The 26,203-nt window shown below is 46.4% G+C and overlaps 1 protein-coding gene across 1 annotated transcript; it reads right to left on the bottom strand.

Annotated features, from left to right (window-relative positions):
* Positions 1-22,035: 22,035 nt before the first annotated feature.
* On the bottom strand, positions 22,036-25,846 carry CBLN1 (cerebellin 1 precursor). Its single transcript, XM_005591869.4, has 3 exons — positions 25,270-25,846; positions 24,991-25,110; positions 22,036-23,729 (listed from the first exon to the last, which is right to left on the bottom strand). The coding sequence occupies exons 1-3, from the start codon at positions 25,531-25,533 to the stop codon at positions 23,532-23,534; spliced, it is 582 nt and encodes a 193-aa protein (XP_005591926.1). The 5' UTR covers positions 25,534-25,846; the 3' UTR covers positions 22,036-23,531.
* Positions 25,847-26,203: the final 357 nt, after the last annotated feature.

Below are 26,203 nucleotides of genomic sequence, written 5' to 3' on the forward strand. Positions count from 1 at the left end.
AGTATGAGACTTAGATATGACTCAGATTTTGGAATTATCAGATAAGAAACTTTAACTATAATTAATACATTAAGATCACTCATAAAAAAGTAGGTAACATATAAGAACAGATAAGGAATGTAAACAGAGAGATGACAACTCTTAGAAGAAATCAAAAGGAGATGCTACAAATCAAAACCTCTGTAATAGAAACAAGGAATGCCTTTAATGGGCTCATCAGTAGACTGGACATGGAAGAGGAAAGAATTCACTAGTTTGAAGATGTGTCCATAGAAGTTTTACAGATTAGAATACAAAGAGCAAAAATAAAGGGGAAAAAACAGAATAGAATACCCCAAAACTGTGAAGCAATTTCAAAAGTTTTAACATAATTCAGCTTAGAAGGAGCAAAGAGGATGGAGCAGAAAAATACCTAAAGTAATAACCACCAAGAACTTTCCAAAATTAATGACATGCACCAAACTATAGATCTTGGAAGCTCAGAGGAACGTCATGCAGGATAAATGCTAAACCTTCTACACCTAGGAATATCAAACTTCATATTCAAACTTCAGAAAAAAAACAGAAAAAGACAAAGAGAAACTCTTGAGAGACGCCAAAGAAAGACAAACACCTTTGCCCCTACCTATAGAGGAGCAAAGATGAGAATTACAGTGGACTTCTCATCAGAAACTATGCAAGCAACAAGAGAGTGGAGTTAAATATTTAAAGTGTTGAAAACAAAACAAAACAAAACAAAAAAACACCAGCCTAGACTTCTACATCCAGCAAAATAATCCTCCAAGAGTGAAGAGAAAAATGGGGACTTTGGCAGACAAAAACAGGAAATTCATGACCAGCAGACATGCCCCATAAGAGACGCTAGGAGAGATTCTTCAGAAAAAAGGAACAGTATATAGGTCAGAAATGCAGATGTACATGATAAAAGGAAAAGTCTCAGAAAAGACATAAATAAAAATAAAATACAATATTTTATTTTTCTTATTCTTAATCTAATAAATAAATGTTTACTCAAAACAATAATAGTAACAATGTACTATGTGATTATAACATATAAATAATTGAAATTAATTACAGCAAGTTTATAAGAGATAGGGGGGAGGAATTGGACAAATTCTACTATAAAGTACCTGTACTACCTGTGAAGTATTATAGTGTTATTTGAAAAGTACACTTAGATTATTTGTGAAGATATATTGCAAACTCTAGTACAACCACTAAAAAATTTGAAAAAGAAGTTTACTTGCTATGAAAAAAGAGGAGAGAAAATAAAATAATACATAATGTGAATTAAAACCAGAGAATAAAAAAAAGAACAAGTACAATGAATAAAAACCATTTACTAAGTAGATAGATATCAATAGATACTTCAAATATTACTGTTTCAAGTACGCCAATTAAAAGACAGAAATGTCAAAGCTGAACTTCTTTTAAAAAAGAAAACCAAACCAAAACACACATATAGATTAAAAGTAAAATTATAATGTATTGTGTATCTCAATAGCTAAAAGAGATAATTTTAAATATTCTCAACACAAAGAAATAACTATTTGAGGTGATTGATATGATGATCAGCTTGATTTCATCTTTCCACAATGTATACATATATTGAAATACAACATTGTACTTCATAAATACACAATTGTTATTTGTCAAAAATGAAATAATGCTTTCAAGTCACTTTTTAAAAGATAAATGGGTACAAAAATGGGTACCAAATGATACCAAAGCCAGACAAAGACACCACGAGAAAAGAAAATTACAGGCCAATGTCCCTAATGAACATAGATGCAAATGTTTTTAACAAAATAACAGCAAACAGAATGCAACAGCACATTAAATGGATCATTCACCATGATCAAGTGAGATTTATCCCTGGTGTGCAAGGATGGTTCAACATGTGTAAATCAATAAATGGGATACAACACATTAACAGAATGAAGGACAAAAATCACGATCACCTCAGCAGATGCAGAAAAACATTTGACAAAATCCAACATCCTTTGATGATTAAAACTCTGAGAAAATTAGGAATAGAAGAAATGCACTTCAACACAATGAAGACCATATATGACAAGCCACAGCTAACATCATACTCAGTGGTGAAAAACTGAAAGCTTTTTCTGTAAGATGAGGAACAAGGCAAGGATGCCCACTCTCACCACTTCTATGCAATATAGTGCTGGATTTCTTACCCAGAGTAATCAGACAAGAAAAAGAAATAAAAAGCATCCAAATCAGAAAGAAAGAAGTAAAATTGTCTACTGTTTGCAGATGACATGATCTTATACAGGGAAACCCTAAAGATCCACTAAAATACGTTTAGAACTAATAAATGAATTCAGCAAAGTAGCAAGATACAAAATCGACACACAAAATCCAGTTGTATTTCTCCATATATAATAAACTAACTGAAAAGTAAATAAAGACAATCCCATTTGGAATAGCTTACAAAACAATAAAATACTTCGGAATAAATTTAACCCAGGAGGTGAAAAATCTATACACTGGAAACTATCAGACAGTGATGAAAGAAATTGAAGAACACACAAATAGAACAATATTCTGTGTTCATAGATTGAAAGAATTAATATTGTTAAAATGTCCATACAACCCAAAGTAATCTACAGATTTAATGCAATTCCTATCAAAATTTCAATGACATTTTTCATAGAGGTAGGAAAAACGATCCTAAAATTCATATGAAACTAAAAAATTTTCCACATAGCCAAAGTAATCTTGGGAAAGAACAAAACAACATTGGAGGTATCATATTATCGAACTTCAAAATATACTACAAAGCTATAGTAATCAAACCAGATACATAGACAAATAGAACAGAATAGAAATCCCAGAGATAAATCTACACATTTATGATTAACTGATCTTCTAAAATGGTGCCAAGAACACACAATAGGAAAATGATCATTTTTCCAATAAATGGTCCTGAAAAAACTGAATACCTATATGCAAAAGAATGAAATTGGGCCCTTATCTCACAGCACATACAAAAATCAATTCAAAATGGATTAAAGACTTAAATATAAGACCTGAAATTATAAAACCACTAGAAGAAAACATAGGCAAAGGCTCCAAGACATTGGTCTGGGCAATTATTCTTTGAAGTATAGCTCAAATAGCACAAGTAGCAAAAGCAAACATAGACAAATGGGATTGCATCAAACTAAAATGCTTCTGCACAGCAAAGAAAATAATCAACAGAGTTAAGAGACAACCTACAGAATGAGAAAAAATATTTGCAAGCCATACATCTGATAAGAGGTTAATATTCAAAATACATAAGAAACTCAGAGAACTCCAAAGCAAGAAAATAAATAACCCAATTATAAAAGACCTAAATGGACATTTCTCAAATGAGGGAATACAAATGGCCATCAGGTGTCTGAAAAGGTGCTCGATGTCACTAATCATCGAGAAAATGCAAATCAAAACCACAAGATATCACCTCATATCTTAGAATGGCTATTATCAAAACGACAAAAGATAACCAGTGTTAGTAAAGATGTAGAGAAAAGAGAACCCTTGTACACCGTTGGTAGGACTGTTCCTCAATGTATGCACATTTTTGAAAATTAGGAGTTTTGAGAATCCCTGGAAAGAATGCAAATGTGACAAGAGAATCTTGTGTACAATATAAGTGTATGAAGCAATCTCAGTAAAAGGAGTGGGAGAAAAGGTGCTGACCTAAGAAACCTTGGAAATGAGCAGAGTCTGTAAGACTAAGGGCAAAAGGAACTTCACACAAGCTTTGTACTGTATTTGAAAAAGTTATTTCCTACATGAGTACAGGTTAACAATTCTGAAACCACTATTCATGTATACCAGAACTGAACAGTTAAGTAAATAAATGGTGGATGGTTGGAGCTAGATTTCTTGCTGTTAGAGTAAGAATTTACAGAAAAGCAACGGGAGGAGGCTAGAATGATCCATGTGGTAAGAGACATCAGTATGAACTCATCTTTAGCCTAGTATAAATATAGATATTTAGGCACAGAAATACTTATTAATATATGTATATACAAGGGTTAATATACACATATATTTTCTTTCTCTGTCAGCTAAGAGGTCCTACAAGCAATGACACCCCATGACAATGAAAATACCCAATGCCCAGATCTTGGTTTCTAATACCAAAAAAAAAAAAAAAAAAAAAGAAACCAGGGCTTCTCCGAGAAATGGCTGATTCTAGGATGGGAGCAGGAAATGTTTAAAATGATCCTGGAGTGTCTTGAAGTGCCAAAAAGTGAAGAAGTCAAAAAAAAAAATACATTGAAAGGGGTATATTAAGTGAACACAGCAGCTAACTGAAAGAATTCCTAATGCCCCAAACTGGAAGAATTTGAGCAATGAAATTAAAAAGTACTGCCTTATAATCTAATGTATAAAATAAATATCCATGAATCAATACTGATATAAATAAATGATTGAATAAAGGGAAGAGACAAATCTTTCTTGCAAGAGAATTCAAAATAATTTATGTTCTTGGCTTTCAACAAGAGGAAGAATAGTTCTTCACTCCTTAAATATATGCTGGACATAGTGACTCCCTGCCAAAGAATACAGTATAGAAAGGAGGGAAGGAGGTGGAGATTAACTTTACAGTGGAGAAACCTGAAAAACACTACCTAGCTAGGTGACGAAGGTCAGTATCAACAGTGATAAGTCACGCTGATAGCATGCACTATTAATATATGTGTTGAAAAAGCACTTTACTTTTGCGGTCTTCCTCCCAAAAGTTTGTAACTCGTCTATAATCATGAGAAAAATATTAGATACATTCTCATAGAGGTGTATCCTACAAAACACTTGCCAGTACTCCTTGGAACTGTCAAGGTCATCCAAAGGGAAGTTCTGAGAAACCATTACAGCCAAGAGGAGCTTAAGGAGACGTGCTCACTAAATATAATCTAGTGTCCTGGATGGGATCCTGGAACAGAAAAAGACATTAGATAAAAACTAAGGAAACCTGAAAAAGCATGGACTTTAATCATAATTTATGATTATTAAAATTGGCTCATTAATTGCAATAAATGTATCATACTAATGTTAGATGTTAATAACAGGGGAAGCTGGGTGAGAGGGAAACTCTCTGTGTTTCTATATGGAAACTTTCTGTGTTATCTTCTCAATTTTTCTGTAAACCTACAACTGTTCTAAAAAATATAGTCTATTGAAAACAAAATTACTTCCTCCCTGAAATCCTCTGCCTCCCCTGAGATCCCATGGGACTTGGCACCTCTGTCTACTGTGGCACTGACCACATTTGCGCATAAATATCCCCAGCAGTTCCTAAGCCTCTGCCACAGCACCATCCCTGCCACTGTTTGAGAAAAGGGGATTGCATTTTCTGAGAACTGCTTTGAAGACAACAACCTGTGCTTGCTTGCAGATGTCCTGGTCTGTTCCTGAAATAGCCTTTCCTACTTCCTGTCACCAACTCCAAGGACACTGCTGTCTCCATTAGGGGACTCAAGTGTCCCATGTGGACTGATACCTTCCCTTCAGAGGCCAGGGAACACTTTGGCCCATTCCAAGATGAAGCTCCAGGACCAGAATCCAGTTAAGCTCCCTCCCCTTTTGTCCAACTGCTCTCCACCTCCTCTCTGGGGCTCAGGGACCCTCTCTGCCTCAGTGGTGATCAGTTGCTTAGAATAAGGAATGCCAGCTTTAGTTGGGATTGTTTTCCCCACCTGAAGCAGTTAAGAGGTTCTATTTTTAAAGCCCTGGGTTTCTGTCTGTCTCGCTCAGAGGGTGGCTGGTGCTCCAGGACTCTGCTCAGGAGAAATGCTCCATCTTTTGCTCTTCTCTCTCTCCTCAGCTTTTATGCCATCGCCAATATCATCCTCCCCCTGGTGCTATCAGGGAAGAGGGGCTCGTAATTCTTCCAGGGAAGGCATTAGAAAGAAAGAAATTAAGTTCAATCAAAGTGTCAGGCCTGAATTGTTTGTGTGTGGAGGTGCAGGTGAGAGGAGCTTAATAAGGTCACCTCTGTGCCTCAGTCTTCCCCTAGCTTCTCTCCCCACCCCCACCCCACCGTACTGTAGGCCCTTGACCTTCATTAGGTGACCAGAGAGGCTAATCAAATAAACTAGTCCCAATCCTCTATCAGAAGCCAATCACAGCAGCAGTCTCAAGGGGATAGACTTGGCTACAGGAACACACATACACACACACTCACACAACACATACACACACATGCACATACACAGGTATATACATATACACACACATATACATACACACATACACATATGCATACACATACATGCACACACGTACACATAGACACACATACATACACATACACACAAATACACACAAACACACATACACACATGCACATACATACACATACACACATACACACGCACACACACACAGAGCAACCACTGAAGTCTTTGTAACACAACAACACGGGCTAAGACCCAACTGTCTTGGTGTCCCCCTCAGCCAGCTCATCTCTGCCAAGGCTTCTTGACCCACTTTAACGCTGGTGAGGCTGAAGTCTATTCCTTCAGCTCAGACCTGTCCTCTGGCCTCCAGACCCTGATATCTTGCTGTCTGTTTGTCATTAACATGTAATACCTCAAAGGAACCTCGAATTCCACATGTCCTCACTGACCTCACTTCCCCTCCCTACCATTTAGTTCTTCCCTCAAGGAGTGGCAGTGTATAACATAACCAGAAATCTCAGAGAAATCAAAGACCACGCTCCATGCCTCTCTCCCTGCGCTGCATCCTAATCCATCACTAAATCCTCAGGATTTAGCTCCTAGATAGCTCTCAAATCCATCTAGTGTTCTCTAACCTCACTGTCACAGCCCTAGTCCACCTGCCTTTATCCCTGAGCCTGGTGACCATCACAGCCTCTCCAGCATCTGCCTGCTTCCATTCCTGTTCCCTTCCAGGCCATCCCCTTCCCCACAGCCCCCATGGTGTTCTATAGATGTACAGACAATTGTAGCACTCCTCTACTTTAAATCTCCCCACAGGGGCCCATTGCTCTCAGAATGAAGGCCTAAATCTTCACCCTGGCCTGCCAGGACTTCCACGATCTGACTCCTGCAGCTCTCCAGCCTCATCCTGACCTCCATCCCGCCCTTACTTTTGGGGCAACACTATCCCTTCCTCAGTCTTTCCAGTGCTTCCACACTGGATTCACAATATTTTCCACCCTAGGGGTGTTGCCCATGCTGTTCTTTCTGCCTGGAATGTTCTCTCCCCACCCAATCTTGGCCTACCTAATTCCTAACTTCAAATCTCAGCTCAATGTCACACTCCCTGAGAGCTCATTGTTCTTCATGTAGGCATTTACTCCATCGTATTTATAACTCTTTGCAATTACGTAACAATATTATTATTGAATTAAGGAGTACCTACTAGCTTGAGGGCAGGGACTGTGTCTGGTTCATGCTGTAGTCTAGGCCCCTGGAACCACGTCTGGCTCATTGTAAGGGTTCAATAGCTGCTTTTTTTTTGGTTCCTTTTTTCTTTCTTTTTTTAAATTATACTTTAAATTCTGGAGTGCATGTGCAGAACGTGCAGTTTTGTTACTTAGGTATACATGTGTCATGGTGGTTTGCTGCACCCATCAACCTGTCACCTAAATTAGGTATTTCCCCTAATGTTATCCCTCCCCTAGTCTCCTACTCCCCAATAGGCCCCAGTGTGTGATGTTTCCCTCCCTGTGTCCATGTTTTCTCATTGTTCAACTCTCACTTATAAGTGATAACATGTGGTGTTTGGTTTTGTGTTCTTGTGACAGTTTGCTGAGAATGATGGTTTCCAGCTTCATTCATGTCCCTACAAAGGACATGAACCCATCCTTTTTTACGGCTGCATAGCATTCCATGGCATATATGTGCCACATTTTTTTTTCCGGTCTATTATTGATGGACATTTGGGTTGGTTCCAAGTCTTTGCTATTGTGAATAGTGCTGCAATAAACATACATGTGCATGTGTCTTTATAATAGAACGATTTATAATCCTTTGGATATATACCCAGTAATGGGATGGCTGGGTCATATGGTATTTCTAGTTCTAGATCCTTGAGGAATCACCACACTGTCTTCCACAATGGCTGAACTAATTTACACTCCCACCAACAGTGTAAAAATGCCCCTATTTCTCCACATCCTCTCCAGCATCTGTTGTTTCCTGACGTTAGAATGGCAATCATTAAAAATGGCTGCTTTTCTATAAAAACATGGGTCCTCCTAAGAACTCTGACAAGTAGGATTTTATTATCCTCCTTCATATCTGGCTCAGAAATACTCTACAACTCGCCCAGGTCACACAACTGTTTGTAACAGAGACAAGATTTGAACAAGACCTAGATGCCTATAAAGCCATGCTCCTGATCAGTATTTATACTGCCTTGTCCCTCTTCATTCATGGGACCTATGGGCCAGGTATGTCCTGAGACTTCCTTCCTCCTGACCAAACACTACTCATGCAGGGGTAGGGGGTAACGAACCCCACAGAGCCAGGGTGTGGAGGTCAAGACATACACAAATCCCATGGAGAAAGCGCTTGCCTTATTGGCCACCCAGCATATCACCATATGTGCACACCTTTCGTTAGTCTTATGAATAATAACTACAAATGGCCAAAAAACATATGAAAAATGCTCAACATCACTAAAGATCAGGGAAATGCAAATCAAAACCACAATGTGATGCCGACTTACTCCTGCAAGAATGGCCATAATCAAAAAATCAAGAAATAGTAGATGTTGGCATGGATGTGGTGAACAGGGAACATTTCTACACTGCTGATGGGAATCTAAACTAGTACAACCACTGTGGAAAACAGTGTGTAGATTTCTTAAAGAACTAAAAGTAGAACTACCATTTGATCCAGCAGTCCCACTGTTGGGTATCTACCCAAGGAAAAGAAGTCATTATATGGAAAAAAAAAAATACTTGCATGTACATGTTTATAGCAGCACAATTTGCAATTGCAAAAATGTGGAACCGACCCAAATGCCCATCACACAGCAAGCGGATAAAGAAACTGTGGTACATATATACAGTGGAATAGTACTCAGCTATAAAAATGAATGAATTAATGACATTCACAGCAACCTGGATGAGACTGAAGACTATTATTCTAAGTGAAGTGACCCAGAAATGGAAAACCAAACATCATATGTTCTCACTCATAAGTGGGGGCTAAGCTATGAGGATGCAAAGGCATAAGAATGACATAATGGACTTTGGGGACACAGGAGAAAAAGGTGGGAAGGGAGTGAGGGATAAAAGGCTACAAATTGGGTTCAGTGTATACTGCTCGGGTGATGGGTGCACCAAAATCTCACAAATTGCCACTAAAGCACTTACTTATGTAACCAAACACCACCTGTTCCCCAATAACCTACAGAAATAAAAAAATTAAGAATAATAACTAACATTTGCTGGGTGCCTACTGTGTGCCTTGCACTGTTTTAAGTGTCTCACATATTCCTTTAATTAAGCCTCACCACCATCTGAAGATGTGGTCATTATTATTATCTCCTTTTTCAGAGGAAAAAACTGAGGCCCACACAAAAGAGTAAATAACTTACTGAAAGCTACACAGCTGATCAGGGCAGAGCAGCTGGCAGAATACAAACCCAGACAGGCTATGCCTCAAAAGCCCACATTTTCAGCCATCACTTCAACCAGAGGAGCTTACTTGGCTCCGCTGTCTACAGCTTTGAACAATCAAGATGCCCAGTCTGCCCCTAGATGAAGCTATCTGGGTTTGTATCCCAGCTCTGCCCTGATCAGCTGTGTAGCTTTCAGCAAGTTATTTGTTTTTTGTGTGTGGGCCTCAGTTTTCTCACGTGAAAAATGAAGAGTCCTCTCTCCAGGGACATTAAATGTTAAGTCTAGTGACACAAGAATAAAAATCACATCGTTGATGCATCCTGAAGGTGGGATCCCAAAGGCACTGTCATCTGTTCCTGTCTCCTAGAACTCCCAGCTTAGAGCTGTCCTCCTGCTCCCTGTCTTTTCCTGAGCCCACTTCTTTAGCCTTCACTTCAATGTTGTGTGCCTTCTGAGGGCATAGGAAGAAATTCCTTTTCTGCCTTAAATAGCCAATTTCTGTTCTTTGCAACTAGAGTCCTCATGGAACTCCCAGTTGAGGCTCAAATCATAGACTATGGCCTTTGATGTTCTATGGCAGGTTTCCTTACACTTGGAAATTAAGCCAACATTCTAACAAAAAAAGAGGGCGGCAGGGAGCTCAGTGCCCATCACAGGGAAACTCAAGGAGGTGGTGGAGAGTGGACAGGGTCCTCCTAGACCATGAGGGGGATCAGAGATGCACAGCCCAGGAATGGGTGTGAGAAAGGCAAGAAGGTGGATGCTCACATTCAAGGGGGCAAGCAGATCCAAGAGTGGCCACGGGCAGGGAGGGACAGCAGACAAGGTGGCTTTGGCAGTGTTAAGGGCCAAATCCAAATGACAAGAGTCAGGTGGGCAGGCTCTCCAGCAGGTACAGTTTATATAAGGGCCTTTGTGAAGCCGCCTTCATCATCGGTGCAGAAGCCAGGCAGAAACCCAGTGTGCAGCAATGGGCTGTCACCATTAAGGCAGAAAGTGAAGGATGCAATAACCACATAGCCTGCCTCCCAGGCATCCTATGGAGAGGTGAACATGTTAGCCAGTACAGGCAGGATGCCCCTTTCTCCTGCAAAATGCACTGATGCTAATTACACTTCACAGATGAACTCCTCAGTATTACAGAAGTAACATCATTTGTATAATCAAATTTCACTATGGGAAATAATAAGTAACCCCATTTCCCTCCCACATTCCACTCCACCCTGAAAACCACACACAATCAGAGGGAAAGATGAGATGCTGATTCAGCAGATGTTGATTCACTACCTCTATGCCATCACCCACGCCAGGTGTTGGGAGCACTTGTTTGCAAAACCGGGCTGCAAATCAAAATCACACATAGAACTTGTAAAACTGCAGAGGGTCCAGACCCAGCCCAGAGGTACTGGATCAGAATAGTAGGAGGAGGAGCCAGCAGGTGCACTTCACACAAGCTACTGGGTGAAGCTACTGGGTGAACAGTAGATGAGGCCAAAGATTTAGTGAGGTAAGGCGGGATGTGGGACAGATCATAAAGGGCCATGACAAATAGCTTAAATTTTATTGTAAATGAGCAGGAAACCCATTCAGAAGTTTAGCAGAGGAGTGCCATGATCTGACTCACATGCTGTGGCTGCGGTGGGGAGAATAGATGTAGGGCAAGACAGCAGGCCAGGAGACAAATGAGGGACTGCCATTGTCCAAGGGGGAGGTGATGGTGGCCTGGATCAGCTGACTTTTGGGTTTATTTTAAACATAGAGCAGATATGACTTTGGGGATGGATTGGATATCAAGTATGAAAGAGTAAGAGGAGTTCAGGATGATGCCAGAGTGTTTGGTCTGGGCTACCAGAAACATGGAGTTACCATTAACTGAGAAGGAAAGGACTTTGACAGGAGCAGCTGTGGAGACCAAAGACCAGGGGCTCCATTTTAAACATGTTATATCTGAGATACATGTTAGCCATGTGAGTGAATATGTGGAGTGAAGAGTTGGGTATCAGAGTCTAGGGTCAGAATTGAGGCTGGGTGGTCCTTTAACTTCCTGTGCTATTTTTCAGTTTTCATTTCAAATCCTCCTCCTCCTCCTCCTTCTACACACACACACACACACACACACACACACACACAATCCTTGAGGCTTAAATGAAGTGGACTCCACTCTCTAACGTGATGAGGGGGATATGACTTAGACCCTGCATTGCCTTTCCATAGAAATGGATTTAGAGATTGGCATGAGATTCATTCACAATTTCTTCCACAAAAGATTCCTTTCTTATGTGGAAAAAAGACACATTTGTGACATAATTAAATAACAATACCAGGGTGCATGAGCATGAGAACTTTTCAAAGACTTTTGGGATGGAGAATTTGAAGCAGAGACAATGAAAGGGTTGGAGCTTCTGCAGCTTTATTGTGACTGTGAGGAGTGAAAACTGAGTGCATGAGAGACAGAGACCAGGCGTGAGTGATCAAGTTATGTCTACAGTGATCTTTGTCTTTCATACTTACTTTTCTGTTATATGAGCCACCAGTAAATTCTCTTCCAAAAGAAATAAAACCTTCCAGGTCCGCTATAACTCATCTGTGGACTGGTATTTGGAAATAACTATGGTCTATATATGGTCCTATGCCATCACAACTCAAGCGTGGTGTGCAAACTCGTAACTTGGGAGCTTGTTAGTATCAGGAAATCTCCGGCCCTAGCCCATATCAAAGGAATGAGAATCTTCCTCTTAATGAGGTCTCCAGATGATCTGTATGCATGAATAAGCATTATTAGGCCACAAGGAGCTTGGGCTCTTCTGCAGAAAAAAAGACACATTTGTGATATAATTAAATAACAATGCCAGGGTGCATAAGCATTGGCAAAATTGCCTTGGGAGCAACAGTAATAACAACTACTATTTACTGTGCACTAACTCTGGGAAAGAGCTGCCCATCTCACTATCAGTTGGCTCCAGAGCAATGCAAAGAAATACCAGCTGACTAATGGTATGGGATCCAGCTATAGCTGGCGTACAACTGTGAGCAAAGAAGAGCCTTTGGAGCATGCTTCAGGAGGCATCTCACAATTCTAACAAAGACCAAGACATGCTCAAAATTATGTTACACCATTCAGTAAAGTACAGACATTTGCTTTTGAACCCCTGTGGAAATTCTAGTTCCCATTTTCATAGGTAATGACTTATCAATCCTAATAGAACTAGACATTACTGCTCGATTCATTTTAACAGATGAGGAAACCAAAGCCCAGAGATGTTAAGCTCTCCACCTAAAGTCACACAGCCAGGAAGTAGCCAAGCTCACATGCATTCCCCTTCTTTAGTAACACCTGCTCCCGGGTAAGGCTACCTCTTCTCAACTCCATCTCCACCCCCACCTGGCTCCGTGCTTGGCCAATTAGCTCATTTCTTTTTCTGTGACCATAGATATTGGTTCTGGGAATGTACATGACTTAGAGTTGGTTGAATATCCATCAACCGTGGAATTTTTGCTGGCACTGTAGGGGAGAAAAGTGCTCTTTTCCTAATGGGGAAACTAGGCAAGGAGAATGTGAGCTTGTTATTGCTGGAGTCAAATTGTCACAATTAGGGACCTAGAAATAGGCCTGCATGTGTGAAAAAGGGCTGATTTCTGATGATGTATTTAAGCACCTGGATTCAGCCATACCTGAATTCAACACCCCTTGGATTTTTCGGTTCTGGGAGCGAGTAAATTATTTTGGGAGGGTGGTACTAAAGCCAGTTTGAGCTGAGTTTCAGTCATCTGTACCCACAAGAGTCCTGAGTACAGTTATAAAGTCAGTCTTCAAAACTAGCTCTGCTTCAAAGCCTGTTCTCTTAATCAGTGCTTGCTACTCTGCCATATAACAGGGGTGAAATCCAAAGGTCATGAAAATTGAGTTGGACCATGAGGCACTTACTATGGTGTGGGAGTGGCTTAATGCAAGTGAAATAGACAGTCAAGCCCCAACCCTACTTTCTTATCCTTCTCTGTACTACACTCTCTTCTGCTGGACCGTGGGTGAGGCAGGCTCCCCGCCTGGTTTTTCTACAGGACCTGCAGAGCAGAGCTGCTGCTGGGCAGGCACACAGCGATTCTGAGGTCAGCACTGTCGAACCAATGTTTTGATTGGCAACTCCAGGCCACCTGGGTATTTCTGTGGTGGATATTTTATAGTCTGGGGATAAGTATCTTTTCTCAGCAGCTTTAGACTCACATTGCTGCTATTTCTGCCCCCATTGTTCCCTTCTCCCATCTTGGGGAGAGTCACGAAGCTGCTTCTGTCTCGTGCATGACCCTTCAGGCCTCTCTCTCAACCCTGAGTCCTCACCTCACCACCCACTTCTGCTCCGTGTTGAGCAACAGCTTCAGGAATGACATCCAGGCTGCTTTTCACCTCTGCCCCAGACCAAAGCCCCTCTGCTCCTTGTTCTCTGTTTCCTACTTGCAGGATAAATTCTGCAAGAAAAAATTCAATAATTCACAGCTAACTTCAGTTTTCCCTAGCCCAATCACATGTTAGAGCTGAATTATGCAATTTTAACAGCAGATATTAACAAGGAAAAGGCCCATTTATTGGGCATGTAGCTAGGACACCAGTTTTCCAGCTCCATCATTGAGCTCACAGCTCCCAGTGCACTTCCCCTCAATATGAAGATGGTTTCTGGTGGGTGACATGTTTAATGGCTGCCATGGACCTCAGCTTCTCCTGAGCTCCTGAGGAGAGGGACTAATGAGGAGATGGCTCTGCTCTGATGGAGCAAAAACCCTGAGCTCTGGGGACCAGGACTGGATGGCTGGTTTGCCATTCCATCATTCATACATGAATCAAGCCCCTACTATTCTAGGCTCTCTTCCAGTCACTGGGAATAAAGTAAGGCACAAGACAGCAAGGTTCCTATCCCCAGAGAGGGAGAGAGGCAGGAAACAAGTGAACAGATAAATGAGCATTTTCCAGGGTCACGACTGCTATAAGGAAAATAAAGCAAAGCAGTGTGATAGAGCTCAGTTGGTAGAAGAAGAGGTGTCTCAATATTAGACAGAGTGATCAGGATGGCCTTTCACTGCAAAGGTGACTTTTTAGCTCAGATACAAAAGTAGAGAAGGAAATGGCCACAGCAATAAGTGGGAGATGGAAGAGTATCCCTTGCCCATAAAGGATCGACAGGTGAAAAGATTCTGTGACAGGACACAGCTTGGCATATTCTAGAAACTAACAGAAATCCAGAATGAGCTACTCTGCAATAGAGAAAAACAATAGAGGATGAGGTCTCAGAAGTCAGCAGAGGCCCCATCATGGAAGGCTTGGAGGCTACTCTAAGGAGTTTTGGTTCACACTGGATAGTTTTAAGTAGAAGAGTCACTTGGCTTAGTTTACATTTTGAGAAGCTCACTCTGGCAAGTGAAGAAAAAAATGTAAGAGGAGTCCAAAGAAGACTCACAGCCAGGCTCACGCATGTAATCCCAGCACTTTGAGGCAGGTAGATTGCTTGAGGTCAGGAGTTTGAGACTAGCCTGGCCAACACGGTGAAACCCCATCTGTACTCAAAAAAAAAAAAAAAAAAAAAGTAGCCAGGAATGGTGGCACATGACTGTAGTCCCAGGTATTGGGGAGGCTGAGGCAGGAAGGTCATTGGAACCTACAGGCAGAGGCTGCAGTGAGCCGAGATCAAGACACTGCACTCCAGTGGGCAATAGAACTAGACTCCACCCCCCCACCCTCCCCAACTACCACCTCCCCAAAAAAACAAAAACAAAGAAGACTCCCATCAGATCTCTAACAGCTGGCCATCAATGGCTTTTTCTGTGGGTTGCGGCTACAAGGCAGGATGCTGGTGACAACTTTAAGCTGGAAATGCAGACACAAAGACCCTCATTGCTGTCTGCAGAGTCTTGCATTGCATAAACTTCGAGTTAGCATGGGACCCTAGAGGCTGTGTGGTGTCACTCTTCGGGGAACAGACTTGTTTCTGCTCTCAGCCTGGATCCCAACTTTTCATGACAGAGACAGGGACATATTTAGGCAATCAAGGAAAACAGCTGCAAGCTTCACAGCCTCAAAGAGCACCACTGTCACTCAATTTGATGCAGGAGGTTATTGAGGCCCACATGCTGGTGAACCTGCCAAATAAGTCCCCACTTGGGAAGCATCAAAAGCCCAGAAGGGAGGAAGAAAATGCATCAGACACCCAGATGCCATGTGAGGATGAGCTGTGAGTTTGCACCCACAGCTCAATTGGTATTGCTAACATGCCCTCTCCCTCAGCACCTTCAGAATAAGTAAATAATCCATCTACCTGAAATGAACTCCAAAAAGAGAGAAAGAGAGAGAGCATTTGGAACATTTGCTGAGACCTAAATTGACCAACTTTGATCAAGATGAGTTAGTAAAATAGCAGGCTCCTCATCAGCTGCATTTTAATGCCATATTTGGAGCCACTCAGTCATTATAAAATCATCTGAACTTCTCAGCAGAAGTACACATTGGGGAGTTTATTTTTGAGTCTCTCAGAATACAAAGGAGAGTCTTTCCAATACAAGATCTGGGCAGAGCACACAGCTTCCTTTTAAATGAGGAGGAAGAAAATGTCCAGTTGCCTCTCCTTTGTTAGTAATTCCCTCTTCCCTCTTTGAAAGTTTCCCTGAAAGTGTGCAGTAATTTCTGATGATGGAAGAAAAGGCTCTTGAACCTCACCTGAGTAAGCAGATTGCTGCTGCTAGCAGAGCATTCCAGAGACCCTTTGTCAGGCTGAACTCCCAGCTGGACACTGGGTCTGAGAAATGTAGGGGGTTGGGGGAGTCTTTGATTTTATTTAGAAGAAACCAGCAGAGCCCACTCCAACTGCATGTTCTGAAGCAGAACCCAAAGCTATGAGGGGATTTCAGAGTTCATTCCGTATCCAGCTAGAACAAAAACCCAGTGACCTTATGGCCATCTGTGAACAAGGAATTACCAGCCCCCTCATTTGCCAAGACCCTGTATGTACTTTTTACATCCGACCAGTGTGCCAATATCATGGGAAAGCCTGCTGGTTAGCACCCTCTGACCTTTGTTACCTACCACTATCAGTAAGGTGTCAATGCCCATTCATTGCCACAGGCTGAATGGCTTGATCCTGGATTAAACAACCGATCAACCAATACCAAATCCCATTATTAAATGCTGGTGGGGAAAGGAGAGTATCCCTCTCCTTTAAGGAAAATAAAATATGACCCCTGCCCTCTAAGGTGCCCACAGTATGTTGGGCATGGGGACAAACAGCATACAAAAACAACTCGTGCTATAGAGTTGACTCCAGACAACAGGTACAATGCAATTCCATTCCAAAATAAACATTCAGATGAACAGTGAAGATTTAGAGAGGAGCACAGTACCAAACCTACACCCTAGAATCTCATAGTCCCATGAGTCCCACTTCCAAAGTATTATAAAGATAATTCTTCATTCATTGAAGAAACGCTTTTCATGCTGACCATATTCCAAACACTGTGCTAGGCACTGAGGACACAGCTATAAACAAGGCAGAGAAGACAGACACCTTTGTGGAGTTCCCAGTCTGGTGGGCCAGGAAGATGCATTCACAATGCAACCAGTAAGCCCTCCATCCATCTGTCTACACAGTCATATGTTCATTTACTCATGCATTCAAGGAACATTGAAAGAGTATTTACTACCTGGCACTGTGCCAGGCATTGGGCACACTGCAGGGAGCCTGCAGATAAGGGCCTGATCCTCTTGGAGCTTAGCATGCAGCAAAGATGTGGTCAGGGCATGATCTGAATAGGAGAGTTCAGGTGGTCAGCAGATGACAAGCTGCTGAGTAGGGGTCAGGGAGGGCTTTGCCAATGAGGTATAGGGTATAGGAATGTGCTCAAATAGAGCACTGAGGTCAGGTTGGAGTCTGCTTAGATGAGACACCCTGACCCTCACCCTACACCCCTTCCTTGAAGTCTTTGGAGCTTAGCAAGATGAACAAAGATCTCCCTAGGCTCTGGGCTGTGGCCACAAAACCGGAAGGCCTCTGCTTAGAATCACGAGGCTCTCCTTCCCGACATCAGCAGCGTTGTGTTTCCTTGCTGCCTCCTGAAGTGCTGGCAGCCTCATCTATGCACAGCAAATCATTTTTTCCAGTGAGAAGACCTAGCAATAAATCCAAATACCAGCCCATACATCTGATTCTGGCCTCTTTCTCATTGTCCCTGCTCACTGCCTTCTCAGGATCACAGCTGGGACTTGCTGGGGACAGGCTGGGCTCAGATTGAAATGGGAAGAGGAGATAAAAGCAAGTGCAGGTACCTAGAAAGGTTTCCGTCTCTGCCCAGGATCTGGGAGCGCTTCCATTTCAGCATTGTTCCTGTTAGTGATATGGGGGTGGGGAGACGGGAGGGACTGAGAGGTCCAGGAAGTCCCCTGAAGGGCACTTTCATTGGCTGTGTCCATATCCTGCAACTGTGCCAGACACAATTTGGGTTAGCTCATGACATGATCACAGGCCACCTGCTCTGTGCCAGGCACTGTGTAGGTAGCACAGGACCAGGCAAGATAAGGAAGACACAGTTCTCACTCTGAAGGGCTCACCCTCTGAAGGGACACAGACATGCCAACAGAGCTCTTGGTCTGATGGGAGAGTCTACAGACACGCAGAGAACATTCATCCACAGTGGTCGATGCAAATATACAAGCAAAGGGATGAAGAGGAAAGATATTTAGGGGGTAAAATCTCCTATGCTTGTGGTTGATGTGGGTGAGGATGGGATCAGTATGCAGGAACAAGAAAGAACACAGGGTCCTTTTCCTACATCCACCATTCAGGTTCACTTGCTCTCTGGTTTCAGTTTTCACATATGTTTGATGCCGCTGGGATTACCCACATGTTCCCCTACGTCCTGTTTCTGTGATTGTGGGATATGCCAAGTGTTGATCGCTCCTTGGTATTGCTAGTTTTATTCAGCACCTACTATGTGTCAGGCAGTGGTGAGCACTTTCTGGACCTTTTAGCATAGTCTTCACGACTACCCAGTTGTGAAGGCATTATTGTTCCCATTTGAAATGCGAGGACGCTAAGGCTCTCTGGGAGTGCGTATGTATCCGCTATGCAAAAAGATTGAGAGATCTTTGTAAATGCCCCTGGGCAATCCCACCCCAACCCCCGCCTTTTTTGTTTGTTTGTTTTTTGTTTTCTTGTTTTGTTTTTTTCTCCGTGGAATTAGCTCAAAGAGAGCTGTGCCTGAACTTTGGTTCCGGGGCACCACTGCCCCCCTGCCCACTTTCCCACCCAGAATCAGTATTAGGTTTCAATGTTTTGTTTGAAAGCCTGTTGAGGTAATTAGGCCCAGCACCTTCGGGAGACAGGTGGCTGGACACCAAGATGAAGGCTTAAACTCACCCACACTGACCATAAATGTAAGACCGCCTGGAAGTAGCACTAGACGTCTTCTAGCCCATCTCTCGCATTTGTGAGTTGAAAAAAAGTAAGGCTGGGTTTCGGGGAGTATTCTAAGGTCTCATATGAAGCCAGAGGCCAAGTGCAGCGTACACGTCTGCAGTTCAGGGTCTTTCGCCTTCCACTGAGTCCGCCCCGCCCCAGGACCCAACCTGAAACCTGTGGGAGAGTCCCACGCCTTCCCTCCGCCCCGCACTATCCCCTACTACCACCCCATTAAGGCAACAATTAAGGAGCGGGGTGAGGCTCCCTCTCCATCTGGGTAATTATGTTCTCATTAAGAGCGGATGCGCCCGGTCTCTGAGCATTAGCGCTCCAGAGCAGCTTGAAAGGCGCGCTCCCAGCTCGGCTTACGGTGGAAGCGGCGGCCGGGGAGCAAGCGAGCTGGGGGGCCGGTGCGTGGCCCAGCGCAACCCAGCAGAGACCACAGTGATCACCCTCGGCTCCTCGCCTGCGCGGCTCCCGGGCCGCTTAGCGCGGTGTGGAGAACCCGGGCGGAGAAGGTCTGGGCTCGTTGGGTCCTAGAAGCCTCCCTGAGTTCCACTCACCGTACCTTTAAGCCTGGCTGGGTGCCAGAAACGCTGCGCAGAATAAGACACAGCCTCTGCCCTGGGAGAATTGGCGGGGTGCGGGAAGGGAGGAGGCAGGCTGGTAAGAGAGGCCACACTCCAAAGAGGGAGGCTGGAGAAGAAAGGCATGAAAGGCTTCCGGGAGGAGGTGACCAAGGTGACCTGGGCTGGGGAGGAGCCTTCGGGACCAGGGTAAGGTTGAATGAAGGGGTGGCTTTGGAACCCCTACAGGCTTTGTTCTGAAGGGGTTTATTTTAGATGAAAGCAAGAGGCGGGCCCCAGATCCAGAAGGGCCCAAAGGATTCTAAGCATGAAAGGATGCCACTGTGAGGTATGGGTTTCCGAATGGGTCCCTTCCCTAACCTCTGGCTGGGGGAAGGAAGGTAGTCTCTACCTAGTGCTCCTCCTCTTCCATCTCTCTCAGTCTTCAAGTCTCTTGTTCCCTTCCGGCTGAAGCCCAGTGCTCAGAAGATGGCTCCCCTGCCTCTAGCAGAAGTAACACTCACCTCACCTTCACCCCAGAAGCGAGGGAGGTGGCCCAACCACACCTGCCAGGACCCTAAGGACTCAAACCTCTAGGTCCCTGGGGAGAGCTATCCACAGCCCCACTCAGGCCACTGGTAGGCTCAGGCCTGGCAGTAAGGGCAGTCTGGGAGACATGGAGCCCCACATCTCCCCAGGCCCTCTGGGGTGGGGATGCCAGGTTAGCAGGCTAAGCGCTGTGTGGGCTCTCTCTGCCCCCATGGAACCCACACAGTAAGAGACAAGCTCAGCCCCAGATGTCTCCCTTCCCAACCAGCACAAAACAAGGCCTGGTTGGAAGGTGCGGAAGGGGTGTTGAACCTCGGGGAAGCAATGCCTGTATTGTGTGGATAGAACCTCCTCCCAGAGCAAGCAGCCTTTCAGCTGGACTTCTTGGGTCCTCAGCAGGATAGGACTTTGCAAACTGGAGGAGAGAAGGGGTGCTTCAACTTGAATCAGGAACAGCAGGTGTGGAGGCATAAAGACAACAATGGGAGGTGGAATCATCAGATGGCAAGGGAAGGGGTCAGCAGGTGGAGAAAGAAGAGGGAGGCTAGAACCCAATTAAGAAGGTTCTCCAATACTAGGTTCGGACATTGTGGGAGGCAGGAATCCTTTACTAGGAAGGAGGTCTGCTGAGCTACAGCAGAATCAAAGGAAAATCAACCCCTCTTTTTCCAATCTGGGGACAATTTGCTCCCACTGTACTCACCTTCCAGGCTCCAGAGCTGGGGCTCAGAAGTGAGTCCCAGTTCCAGGAGACACAGGCTTCCCCTGGCCTGCACCCTAGCCCAAGGCCTAGTACTCAGGAGCTGCCACTTGGCAGCCAGGTAAGCACAGGCTGCAGCCAGGACTCACTCACCCAGGCAAAAGAATCTGCAGACTCCCAGTCTGGGAGCAGAGGAGGGCTGGATCCACAGAGCAGGAGGAACTCTGAGAGGTGTTTAGATTTCTCCCTGTCTTTATATAAATGGGCAAATTTAGTGCCTGAGAGCGGACTTGCCAAAGTCACTCCACCGGGACACAGCCTGGTGACCCCACAGAACAGGCAGCCACGGAAACCAGAACCCTGGTGGTTCTCGCCCTCAGAAAGAGAGTTGACCCACCCACCTGCAGCCCGGGGAGCGCCAAAGCGTTCAGGGGCAGCTTCCTCGAGCGGTGGCTCTCCAACCTTTGCGGCCCTAGAGCCTCGAGCTTACACTCACCCTACTGACTATAGGGTCTCCACAAGCCCGAAGGGCTGGCCCTGCAATGGCAGAGCTGCTGGGTGGAGCTAGTTTCGCTGCCAAAGGCTCCAACTGTCTCCGACCTCTCCTTCCCAACCAGGAGACTTCGGAAAAAGCGCGTCTCTTTATTGAAAACAGGTTTTTTTTAAATCCCTTTAAGGTCCCTTATTTCTTCTCATTCCCACTTCCCTGGGGCCTGACAGGGTAGAAGGGAAACTGTTGGGCAGAAACAGAAAAGTACTCGGGTCCACTCCTCACTCGCGAGTCCCTATCTATCTCTGCGGGTCCCGGAGCCACTGGGTTGGAAGGGCTCCCGCTATAGCTGCTCCGCGGCTTACCGGATTGCATGCGGAGAAGAAACGGGCCTGGGTTTCAACAGAGGCCCGGTGGTCCGTGAATTTCTAACTCGAACCAGCCGCTGGGATAAATCCGAGAAACGTTGCTTATTGTGCTATTACTAACTCTCCCTTCTCCCCACGCCCCTTAAAGGAAATAAAATTCATTACTGAATATTGGGCCAGGAAAAAGTTTCTCTGAAAGGAACCACAACTGCAGGGGACCAGCCAGCTGCAGCTCCCAGCTCCCGGCCCTTCGCCCCAGGACGCCCACTCGCTCCGGCTCCCGACCTCCCCGCTGCCGAAGCAACTGGGTCAGCCTTCCAGACTTAAAACGAAGTCGTTTATTTCAATTTTGCTTTCACATTATGTTCCGATACAATTAAAACTCCTGGACGAACCTCTTGAATAAAGTCCTGTGAATGAGCGGAATCATAGGTCCTGGGCGCCCGAGTATGCGGCGGGTGGACTCCGGATTCAGAGGCGGTGTATAAAACATACGCTGCTTCGGGAACTGCAGGGCGGACGCGGTGGGAGACATCCGGGGACAGAAGGCGTGAGGAGTCTGCCGCCCCAGGTAGAGTGGTTTGGGTCCTCAAACTGGAACTATTCCTGATGCATTTGGAACGCAAAGAAAAAAAATCAAACTTCGCTCCCGGGTCGGCGGCCGCGCCTGGCCAAGGAAGATTTCGGCCACGTTTCTTACGTTTGCATCAAAGCTGTAAACACAGGCGAATGCAGTGCTGGCCCCTGGCCTGGCACAGGAAGGAGCGCAAGGCTGGCTTTGCGAGGAAGCCCTCGCGCCCAGGCCTTTCTATGGTTGCGTTCCCCCAAGTCTCCTGCCCTTCAGAACCTCGCCCTTTGGCACCCCCGACCCCCAACCTCCCAGCTGGGGAAGATGAGGAGTTTAGAAAGCTGTTTCAGAAAAATAAAAGTCCCGCTTCGACTTTATTAGATTAAAGCAAAATTAAATCTTGGCTATTCACACGTATGTTACAGAGGAAGAGGAAGCGTCCCGAAGAAGCTCCTTGGCGTTTCGTTGAGCCCAGAGCACGACGGCATTGACAAGCATCAGAACATCAAGCAGCCTTAGATTTCACGATCACTCCGAGTAGGACATAGAAATACGGAAACACAGCCAGTTTCCACTGGCAAGAGTTCTTCGTGTACAAATGATATATATTTATATTTTTTTAAACCAGTCACCACTAAGGTGAGTCCTTTCTCTGCTAACAAGCAGCCGAGGACACTAAGTATCTTCAGCTAATTAACTTGAGCAGTGTTTTAAGAAGAGCAACACTTGCCAAATTAAAAGTACCTTCCCCATCCAAAACAAAACAAAACAAAACAACAACAACAACAAAACTTACCCCCTCTCCAAACTGAAAAAAAAGGTTGGGGGCGGGGAATATATTAGATTTCAGTAGGCAGAAGGATTCAGAGGGGGCTAGGGAGAAAGATTTGAGATTATGTAGTGAAATACAAAGTTTCTTTAAATAAATTGCAGGGAACATGAAGTTGGGGGATAAGAAACAACGACAAGGCCGTCTCTTTCTTGATTACTGCAACTGGAATGGGGGAGGCGAGTTTATTTTTGGAAACGGGAGTGCGCAGAGCTAAGCGAAATTTATGTCTCCTAATAAGGAAATGGACAAAGTTGTCCCACCGCTGGCGCGCACCTTTTTACCCAGATACAGTTAGAGAACATGTAGGAAGTTTCAAGTCGTGCTGCTTTCTCTCCCTCTTAATTTCAGCCTCTTTTTCACTCCCCTTTCTGCCTTCGCCCTCTCCCCGCCTCCCTTCAGGCTATGAGCCAGTCAGAGAGGAAACACGAGGAATCCGGAGAAGGTCGAGTACTTCCAGCCCCCCATCAAGTTTCCCCGCTCCAGCTTGAGGTATGCTCGGTCGCCTTTCTCCATTTGGATTAGGACTCCGTTGCTGGCGGCCTCCCGGGTCACGTCCTGGTCACCAGCGAAGGCTGAAATCACCGGCCACCCGTTTAGCATGAGGCTCACCTGAGAAAGAGAAAGGCCCGCTTCAGAGGCGCAACCTAGGCAGGCACTGAAGCCGCGGTGGAGCGAATCTCCCCACTGCTTGGCTAACAGCCTGTAAGACCTGGAAGCACGGAGGGGTGGTGGTGGCGGGGGGCGGGGGCGAATGGTGGAAAACGGGCTTTGGAGCTTACTACTGAGGCTCCAGTGGGGCGAAAGACCACACATCTGGGTGACAGAAAGGGTCTGTCCCCAAAACGGGAGTTGCTCTTATTCCAGTTTCTCAAATGAGCGCGCCAAGCGAATCTCGACTGTGCTCTGTGATCCAATTTAATAAACTCATGAGGTGGCTCTAGCGCCCTGAAACCTTTGACCTCTCTCCCGTTTCCCCTCAGCCTCAAAAAACAAAGAACAAACAAAAAAGCCGCAGCAACTCAGGCTCCCTCCGGCGCTACCGGAAAAACAAAACCGAACAAACAAAAAGCCCCTAATCCCTCCTGGACCCAGTTGCCAAGACACAGCGGAGAAGCCACTGTGATTTCTGATTAGAAATCTCGCACCGAGCGGCACAATGTATTTTCTCCCCAAACCACGGGCCCAATTCCAGCCCCCATCCAGCCGCGCCCGCCACCGCCTGGTTTTGCCCTTGTGGTGGCACCGTCAGCCAAGGGCCTCGCGCCCTCTCCCCAGCTGTGCGTCCCGCCTCTCTCGGCGCCCAAAGGAAACCTGGACACCTCTGGGGACCCTAAGAGCCGGCGAGTGCTTGCTGGGACACGGCTGGAGCCGGGAAAGAGTAGCACTACGCCCCCTCCTTCCCTTCTCTCTCCACCCCTCACCCCCCGGGCCTAAATGCTGCTAGCTCAAAAACCCAGAGTCCGCACGGGGTGGGGATGGGGGCAAGTGGGAGAAAACGGGGGCCCTGTCCGTGGTGCTGAAGACAAGCATCCAAGTCCGGGAAGGCTCCCCAAGCGGCAGCTGTCTGGGGCGCTAACAACAGCAGTTACAAGGAAGTCCCTGCAATCCAGGGAACCCTTCGGAGGGGCCCGGAAGGCGGAAGCAGAAAATTCTGTCTCTGGAGGGATGGAGCTGGATCCCAAGATCCAGAGACAGGGAAAGCAGAGGGCAGTTGAAGCCACAGAACTGAGAGGCCCCGCTATCTGTCCCTCCAAGCAGCCCGAAGTACATGCAGCCGCCACTTCTGCCTACCACCTCCGGACAGCCCGAGCACCCCTGCGGCCAGTAACCCCGCTACGGGGCCAGGGCCCGGCCCAAGGCGGCGGCTGACCTGTATGGTCTGTCTGTTGTAGACTTTTACCACGTGGAAGTTAAAACTGTAGATCCCTTTTCGCGGGGCGATGAAAGTGCTGCGTTCTGAATCAAAGTTGCTCCCAATGTTCACTAGTACCTATAACGAGACGGGAACGAAGGGGAGTGGGCAGCAATCGGTCCCGGACTGTCGTCCCCGCGCCTCCGCAGAGCCCTTGCAGAGGACCGGGCATCGGTCTTCCATCCACCCCTCCCTCACCAGCCCAATCTGCACGCCGCGGGAGGAAGGATCTCTCACCTGGTCGAAGTAGATGATCATGGTGCGATTACTCATCTCGGACGGCTCGTGGTTGGTGCTCCTGATGGCAGAGAAAGCCACCTTGGCGCTGCCGGAGCGCACAGAGATGCCCAGGGCTGTGCCCGTAGGGTCGGACGTGGGGTTGGAGTCGCACACCACCAGGCACTTGCCCTCCAGCACGATGGGCTCCGTCTCATTCTGCCCGCGGGCCGGGCCCGCCAGCCACGCAGCCCCCAGCAGCAGCAGCTCTACGGCGCCCAGCATCGCGCCTCCGGCGCCCACCCCGCCCCCCACCCCCGGGGCTGCTCGCGCCAGCCGCCCCCCCCGTCCCAGTTCCTCTCCGAAGCCCCCTCCTCAGCTCCGTGCGCAGCTCCGCCGCCGCCGCTCTGGACACTACAGCTCTTCCTCGCACTCTGGGACGAGCGTCCCCTCCGCGCTGTGTTCCCGGAGCCCCGCCCGGGCCTCAGGGGTGCCGCGGCTGCCCAGCCGCACTTGGATGCATAGCCGCTGCTGCTCGCTCCCACTGCTGCCGCCACCTCCTGCCCGCAACCGCCGCTGCCGCCGCCGCCGCCGCTCTGAATTATTGATGCAGCCAGCGCTGCAGCCGGAGCGGGCGGAGAGCGCGCGCCGGGCACAAAGGCGCGGACCGCGGCCTAGACCCGCCCCCGGCGCCTCCCGGCCCGCCTCCCTCAGAGGCCCTGCCCCCGCCCCGGCCGAGGCCCCGCCTCCCAGCCAATCCTGACGCGCCGCGCTCCCCACCGAGCCAATGACGGCGCTGTCCGCGCGCGGCCACCTGACCCGGGCGCCGTTGTTATTAGGCTCGGCGAGGCGGGCGGCGCGCGGCAGCAGGGTTGGGCTCTGGCCGGGAGTTGACGAAGGGAGCGCGGGCGCGCGCCCGCGTCCGCGCACCGAGGGTCCGCCGCGGCCGGTCACT

The sequence above is a fragment of the Macaca fascicularis genome, chromosome 20 (genome assembly GCF_037993035.2).
Source record: "Macaca fascicularis isolate 582-1 chromosome 20, T2T-MFA8v1.1".
NCBI lineage: Eukaryota > Metazoa > Chordata > Mammalia > Primates > Cercopithecidae > Macaca > Macaca fascicularis.

What these genes read in the sequence shown, in the direction of transcription:
- CBLN1 (XM_005591869.4), bottom strand. Translation starts at nt 25,533, where the DNA reads ATGCTGGGCGCCGTAGAGCTGCTGCTGCTGGGGGCTGCGTGGCTGGCG. An exon ending in TGATCATCTACTTCGACCAG is followed by an intron (nt 25,111 to 25,269) that starts GTGAGAGATCCT and finishes GTCTCGTTATAG; the next exon opens with GTACTAGTGAACATTGGGAG. An exon ending in ACAACAGACAGACCATACAG is followed by an intron (nt 23,730 to 24,990) that starts GTCAGCCGCCGC and finishes TCTCTTTCTCAG; the next exon opens with GTGAGCCTCATGCTAAACGG.